The sequence below is a fragment of the Cervus canadensis genome, chromosome 11 (genome assembly GCF_019320065.1).
Source record: "Cervus canadensis isolate Bull #8, Minnesota chromosome 11, ASM1932006v1, whole genome shotgun sequence".
Lineage (NCBI taxonomy): Eukaryota > Metazoa > Chordata > Mammalia > Artiodactyla > Cervidae > Cervus > Cervus canadensis.
The window spans coordinates 56,387,017-56,395,269 of NC_057396.1; the positions used below are offsets into that span (position 1 = coordinate 56,387,017).

The 8,253-nt window shown below is 41.3% G+C and overlaps 1 protein-coding gene across 1 annotated transcript; it reads left to right on the top strand.

The window, feature by feature from the left end:
- The first annotated feature begins 1,773 nt into the window (after window positions 1-1,773).
- Window positions 1,774-1,950, top strand: LOC122449528 (ATP synthase subunit e, mitochondrial-like). The gene has a single exon (XM_043481168.1). It carries the CDS (start codon window positions 1,774-1,776, stop codon window positions 1,948-1,950), a length of 177 nt encoding a protein of 58 aa, XP_043337103.1.
- The last annotated feature ends 6,303 nt before the right edge of the window (window positions 1,951-8,253 follow it).

Consider the following 8,253-nt stretch of genomic DNA (forward strand, 5'->3'; position numbering starts at 1 on the left):
AATCACGATTGAAAACACTTGGTCTGTATAACTTTGTTTCATCCTCACCAGGAGCCCCGAGGGTAGAGCTTTTCTTCTAGTTCCTTTAACAGTTAGGGACACTGAGGCAGAGACTGTTCACAAAACTAGCAAGGAGAAAAGCCAGTATCAAACCCAGCTACTCTGGCTCCGATCTCAGGATCTTACCCCGAGGCTGTACTTCTTCCTGGGGAGTACCTGGGTGGTGGACACAATGCTCCCTGTGTCAAAGCAGCCAGAACCCTGAACTGATAAGGAGAGCTTTAATTTTGATCTAAGAAGGCTTCCCAGATGGCTCAGTGGTAAAAGATTCCACCTGCAATGCAGAAGACCTGGGTTCGATCCCTGGGTTGGGAAGATTCCCTGGAGTAGGAAATGGCAACCCACTGCAGTATTCTTGCCTGAAAATTCCATGGACAGAGGAGCCTGGAGGGCTACAGTCCATGGGATCACAAACAGTTGGACACAACTGAACACACAGCACACAAGAAGGAAGGAGCTGTCTTTGGAGAATGGAATGAGCCTGAGAGGAAAGGGGTAGAAGAAGGACTGAGTCCAGATGAATGCTTGAATACCTTAGAGTAGAAAGTATGAAGTCAAGTGGGTCCCTGTGGGGCTCCTGGGCATGGAGGCCTTTTATTGTCCCCCATTTCCTGTAGGCAAGACCAGCCTCCGTGACCTTCTCCGAGTTCCAAAGAGCAGATTCAGGCAGTTGCTGATAAAGAGAGGAGCAGCCAAGCCACGTGATGCACGATTAAAGGGACAAGAGAAGGGCATCAAGATTAGGTAACCCACCATCTGAGACCCACAGCACCACCCTTGAACTATTGCTATAAAACTCTTCATCAAATCCTCCTGGGTTGGGACACATAGTTTTTTGAGGAAGGAACCCACTGTGTCCTCCTTTGCCTGGCAAAGTGATAAAGCTGTTCTTTTCTACTTCACCCAAAACCCTCTCTGAGATTTGATTTGCCACCAGTGCACAGAGAGGCTGAGCTTTTGGCATCAGGTGAAGGGCAAGAAATGTAGATAGTCTGGTTCTATGAAGGACTGGAGAACTGTGCTTTGGGAACCAAGTGAGGCAGTTAAGCAGAATTGGGAGACTGAGCAATAAACAGTTTGGATGACAGAGATCCACTCCTTCCACAGCAGTGCCAATTCCCTCCAGCCACAGACCATAGGCAGCCCAAGAAAGCATCAGCAGAAGTGATTGTGAAGCAAATGGCAGTTATGAGGCAGACATTCTCGACAATTCCTCCCCAGAGAAGCCTTAGGTACCCCCACTTCCCCATTCTACATCTTCTAACCCAACCCTGTTTTATATTCCTGGGTAGTATTCATCACTGCTTGACATACTTATCTTGTTTTCTTACCTTCCCTCTCACTAGAACGCCGCCTTTGTGAATGCAGGAGCCATACTTGTCTTGTTCATTGCTTCTCAGTGCCTAGCACACAGTAGCGTGAGTGTGTGTGTGCTTAGCCATATCTGACTCTTTGTGACCACAGGGACTGTAGCCCGCCAGGCTCCTCTGTCCATGGAATTTTCCAGGCAAGAATACTGGAGTGGGTTGCCATTTTCTACTCTAGGGAATCTTCCCGATCCAGGGATCGAACTCACGTTATCTTATGTCTCCATCTGCATTAGCAGGCAGATTCTTTACCACTGTGCCACCTGGGAAGTTCTGGCATATGATAAGACCTTAATAGTATTTGTTGGGTCCAAACTGGGCTTCCGGTGGGAGGGTCATGGTCAGGATGGTTTCGCTGGTGCAGGTCTCTCTGCTCATCAAGCTGGGCAGTTACTCTGCCCTGTTCCTCAGCGTGGCCTACGGAGCCAGGCGCTACAATTACCCAAAACCCTGGGCAGAAGAAGAGAGGAGGATGGCAGCTGAGGAGAAAAAGGAGCAGGATAAGCAGAAATGCATGGAGTGAGAACTGGCAGAAGCCCAAGAGGATAGCGTATTAAAGTGAGACTGCCCTTCTCCAGAACAGTGTGGATGAATAAAGTTTAAAAAACAAACAAACAAACAAAAAAGACCTTAATAATATTTGTTGAGCAAATGAATAAAAGACCTAGAAAGCCAAAGCATAAATTCATGGACCAATTTTTGCCTAGGCAGACGAGAGATGCACCTGGAACCCCCAGAAATAATTCAGAGATGGTCAGTTAGTCTTGGGGTGGAAGTTGAATGTACTGGGACAGAAGTCCTCAACTAGGGACCAAGAGGCATCGTCATTTTGGAATAGTAAAGTCTTGGACAGTTTATTACAAACATCATCTGAGTATAATTACAACCTCTAATTATACATCACGATTTCCATTTAGCAAATGAGAAAGCAAAGGCTCATAAAAAATTAAACAAATCTCTTGCCCCTGGTCCTATAGCTAGTATCTGAAAGAACAAGATGTGAAATCCTGTCTAGCTGTTTCTGTAAGTCACGCCATTTCCATTATACCTTGTTGGTTAACATCCACCCTTGGGCCTGTTCCCCATCCTCGAGGTGGATGAAGAGGAAGAGACAGCACACACATAAATCTTTCAAAAGAACAGCTGCAGCATATACCATGTGGGGCCCAAAGTGAAAATCAAGACACAAGCAAACATGACTAAAGATCATGGCCTTTGTCTGCCAAGGCACAGTCAAAACAAAAGGGAGATCTGTTTGATGTAGGTGATCTAAAATGATCTCTTCATGGCCAGCTTATGACATAAAAATGTTTTTAAGCTGCTATTGCACAAAAGTGACTCTGAGCTATCATATTTCATAGCTCACCTAACTTTCTAGCTACCAGAGCATTTGACTGATAAAACGTCACTCAAAAGAGACTGTGGTGTTGTGTATGTGAGGTCTCCTCATTTAAAGTTAGCTTCTTTTTATTGTGGTGGACGAGTGAAGGATTTGCCCAATTTTCACTGTCCTTGAAATATCTTTTCAAACATCAATGGTGGAGTCTTTGTCCCACATTTCTTTCCCTCACAACTCTCATGAGGACACTTAACCTTGCTTTCCTGGGTGCAAAGAGAGTCAATGAGTAGTCAATAGTTGTAACTAATCAATATTTTATTCCCAATTCAATTTCAACAATGGAGAATGAAGTGACTTTTAAAAGACCAAAGGGAGACACTTTGACAAACATTCCAGAAAGTGTACAAAGTTAGGATTAAAATAAAATCTTCAATCTTTTGTTAAGAAATTCCATTTCTGTAGATCATTCTTCTAAAGAAATAGTAACTATAAAAAATAGTTTCAATCTTTTAGAAAAGAGATTGAAAGAAAATACACCAAAATATTTAAAGGGCTATATTTGTGTGAAGGAATTATAGATTATTTTTCTCTCTTCTACCAGCCCATCTGTATTTTTTAGATGTTTTATGTTTATGTGAGGTAAAATATTCTACTAAAGTTTATTTTAACTTTTTTTGAAAGGAAGACTATTTCCAATCCTTCCCTAGGGAAACAGATTTATATCAAATACTTTGTATTTCTTGAAGATTATGGCTTCAGGCTGAGGAGCAGTCTGCATTAGCAGAATCACTCAATCTCTTTCAGAGAACTGTATGTGAACTGAAAGATATTTCTGAACATCCCTGAAAGATGCAGGTACTTTTAAGAAGTATCTTTTGTATCAAAAGAAACTGGGAATTAACAGACCACAGTTCTTACATCTGAATTACATTAGTTACATTGTTAAGTGAGAGAACATGCTGAGGGTGATAGGCAGAATTCTAAGCTGGTTCTCCAAATTCTTGGCTTCTTGTGCATGCAAAGCTGCTCCCAGTTATTCAGTCAAACACTAATGTTGTTGTGACCGGATTTTGAAGATTTAATTGAATTCTCAAATCATTTGACATCAAGATACAGAGAGGTGGTCTGACCTAATCACATAGCCCTTTAAATTTGGATCAAGAGTTCAGAAGCTGGGAAGTCAGAGATTCTATGCACCAGAGATTTGACATGGCCTTGCAGACTTGAAGATGGGCCATGTGTGGGAACGTAGGCAGTTCCAGCAGCTGAGAGTGGACTTCAGCCAACAAGTAGCAGCAAAACAGTGACCTACTTCAGTCCTACAACCTCAAGGAACAGAATTCTACCAACGAGCTGAGAAAGTTTGGAAATAAATTTTTTTCTCAGAGCCTCCAAATAACAGCCCATTCTGGGCTGTATATTGAGTTTAGCCTGTGAGACTAAGTGGAGGACGCACCATGCTGTGTTGTACTCCTGACCTAGAGAAGAAATACATGCTGCTTTAAGGCACTAAGTGTACGGTAATGTTACTTAGCAATGTGTGTGTGTGTGTGAGTCGCTCAGTAGTGTCCGACTCTGCGACCCCATGGACTGTAGCCCACCAGGCGCCTCTGTCCAAGGGATTCTCCAGGCAAGAGTACTAGAGTGGGTTGCCATTTCCTTCTCCATTCTTAACGATAGAAAGCTAATATAATGAGTTGTTGAGTGTTTGCTCAAACTCACGTCCATTGAGTCGGTGATGCCATCCAACCATCTCATCCTCTGTTGCCCCCTTCTCCTATTCTCAATCTTTCCCAGCATCAGGGTCTTTTCCAATGAGTCAGCTCTTTGCATCAGGTGGCCAAAGCTTTAGCATCAGTACTTCGAATGAATATTCAGGGTAGATTTCCTTTAGGATCGACTGATTTGATCTTCTTGCTGTCCAAGGTACAGAGTATTTATTACGAATGAAGGAAATTTTGGCCTATACAGAAAGGAAAATTTTTCCTATCTTACCCTCACCTCCAATCCATTTCCCAAATGTGTAATTCACTCCAGAACATTCTGTAGAGTGTTAATGATGTTGGTTTTTCTCCTTTACAGAATTTCAGTACTAAAGAAATGAGTAATATTTCCCTGGTGGCTCAGGTGGTAAAGAATCCACCTGCAATGAGCAGACTCAGGTTTGACCCCTGGGTCGAGAAGATTCCCCTGAAGAAGGAAATTGCAACCTAATCCACTATTCTTGCTTGGGAAATCCCATGGACAGCGGGGCCTGGGCAGGCTACAGTCCATGGGGTCACAAAGAGTTGGACACAACTGAGCGACTAACACTTTGACTTTGACTGTTGGTAATACTACTAATATAAATAGATAACATGCAGTATTAGCATTATGCTAAATACATTATACGCATTCTCACATTTAATTCCTACAACAATTATCTTAAGACAGGAATTATTGTTATCTGCACTTCAGATGAGGAAGCTGAGGTGTAGAGAATTACTGAAACTTAGAAATAGGTCTGATTCTAAACCATTTGCCTGGTGGGGAGTTACTGGTGGTATTCAAAGAGTTCGTTGTTCTCTTTGTGTTTCATATATTCAGGTATGTTGGTAAATATGAAAAACTAGGAAACTGAAAGGAATTAAAACAGAGATGACAATGATTTAAAATCTCAAAATAAGGTTGATCTAAAGTGAAATTTGACAACCATTTTACAAAAAAAAAAATTTTTTAATACATTTTCCTTAGCAGGGTAGATAATACAATTGCTTAAATTAAATAATTGTCTGGATTTGATTTCTAAGATTTTTCAATTATTCTTTATTTGTGAGATTTGAAAAAATACCAGGGAAATTTATTTGCCAAGAGTTGAGTCAATCACTTAAGCAGCAATTAAAAATTCCATTGAGAGGGACATAATAATTTGATTCTTTTTATTACATTACATTAATGCAGCTACTTTGAAAAGCCAGGAGGTAAATTCTGTAGAACGAAGTAGCCCAAGCACATATAAGAGGCATTAGAATATTTGCCAACAGTTGGTCAATGAGTAGAAAGAAAGATTATGTATTTCAAAAAGGCCAAGTGTGAGGAACTCACTGAAGAGTAATGCTGTCCAGTAGAAATAGAATGCAAGATACAAATTTAATTGCAAATTTTCTAGTCGCCACATTTAGAAAAGCAAAAAGAAGTGAAGTTAATCTTAGTACTATATTTTGTTTAACCCAATACATCCAACATCCTGGGCTTCCCAGGTGGCACTAGTAGTGAAAAACCCACCTGCTGATGCAGGAGATGCAAGAGACATGGGTTGATGTGTGGGTTGGGAAGATCCCCTAGAGGAGGAAATGGCAACTCACTCCAGTGTTCTTGTCTGGAAAATTCAATGGAGAGAGGAGTCTGGCAGGCTACAGTCCATGGAGCTGCAAAGAGATGCACCCAACTGAACAACGGAGCATACATCCAAAATGCTATCATTTCAACATGCAGTTAATATAAACAGTATTAGTGAGGTATTTTGCATTCATTTTTATACTAAGTCTTCCAAATCCAGCATGTATGCTAAACATAATACTTCGAACCAGTCACATTTCGAGTGCCCAACAGTCACAGGTGGCTCCCCTTGTACTAGGCAGCATGGTTCTGGTGCGTGTGTCCTCACTGAGGGTAACACCACACAGGAAGGAAAGGTTGAAATTGAGTACAGGGGATGGGGCTCCTCGTCATTTTACGTATAAAACACAGATATAAATGCAGGGCTTTTAATACTTTATCTGTGGTATTAAAATTTCACAGAGAGAGTATGTGTTCAGGGTTCTCCAGAAAAACAGAGCCAGTAGGACAGACAGATGATTGAGAGGTGATAGATAAACAGTGCACGCATGGACGCTCAGTCGTGTCCAACTCTCTGTGACCCCATGGACTGTAGCCCACCAGGCTCCCCCATCCATGGAATTTTTCAGGCAAGAATACTGGAGTAGGTTGCGATTTTCCATTCTAGGGAATCTTCCTGACCCAGGCATCGAACCTCCGTCTCTTGTGTCTCATGCGTTGACAGGTGGGGTCTTTGCTAGCTGAGCCACAGGGAAGCCATATTTATATTATAGCTGAGGCCTGACCCTTCTCATTCTGAAAGGATAAAATGGCATAGAAGAGTAGCTGAAGTAGTTTTGGAGCAAAGCACGAAGATAAGCATACATTCCCCATATCCAGAGGTGGCAATGTAAATATAAATTAAGTAAAATTGAAAGAACGATAAATGTGGCACTAGCTACATTTCAAGTGGCTACACGTGGCTAATAGTCACTGTATTAGACAATTCAGTATAAAAATTTTCGTCAGTGTGGGAGGTTCTATTGGACAATGCTGGTCTAGAGTACTGATGAGTCAAAATTCAAATCCCGTTTCCTCACTTGCTATTTGTAACCTTGGGCAAGTTGCTCTACTTTTGTCCCTGTTTCCTCACCTATAATATGAGCTAATGATAAAATATCCATCTCAGGAAGTTTTGTGAGGAATAAATGAGTTCATGCATGCCAAGCAGCTAGCACAGTGCCTGGATTATAATTAAATATTTTATAAATGGTACCTGTTTTTTCAGTTATCTCCTTTCTGTTGAGGGTTTTTGTTTATTTTTTTTAGTTGATGTTCTATTTTGCTTTTGTATCAGATAATATTTGTAGTATTACTTAACCTGAAAAAAAAAAAAGAAATATAATGCCCACTCAGATAACTTAATTTTTGCCACTTAAATTAAATCGTCTTGAAATAATCTCAATCATTTAAGATTTTCTCTCGATAACTCCATTATTAGAGCATTTAAAATATGATTTTCATTTTGGACTGTTTCAATGACAGAGAACTCATCCTCGTCAAGATTTTAATTAATGCCTCAAATATTGCTGTACTCTAATTTCATCATACCATAATTCAGCTGCTATAATGTCAAGACAACAAATTGCATTAATCAGCGGTGCTTAGTCACACAGAGGTAGCACTGGAACTAACAAGGCCATTGGCAAGAGTCATGTGGGAGGCAGGATGTACCCTTTTTTTCCAGAATTGCCCTTTTAGGTCATTTTATATCATCTAATTCCCATCTCCTACCCTTGTTTTATGGGCTTCCCAGGTGGCGCTAGTGTTAAAGAACCTGCCTGCCAATGCAGGAGACCTAAGGGACTCGGGTTCGATCCTTTGGGTCAGGAAGATCTCCCGGAGGAGGACCTGACCACCCACTCCAGTATTCTTGCCTGGAGAATCCCATGGACAGAGCAGCCTGGTGGGTTACAGTCCATAAAGTCGCAAAGAGTTGGGCATGACTTAGCACACACATCTTTGTTTTATATTTATCCCCCTCAGTCACTTTTCCAGGGGGTACAAACCTTCCTATTCCTTGTTAGAAGTCAGGAGTAACTGGCTGTCTCAAATGATATATATTCTCAGAAAGTGTCACATCCACAAATATACAAATTTGATTCCCACATTGGGAGACTTGGCGAAAAT

Excerpts from the sequence above, each read along its gene's own strand:
- LOC122449528 (XM_043481168.1), top strand. The coding sequence starts at position 1,774 with ATGGTTTCGCTGGTGCAGGTCTCTCTGCTCATCAAGCTGGGCAGTTAC.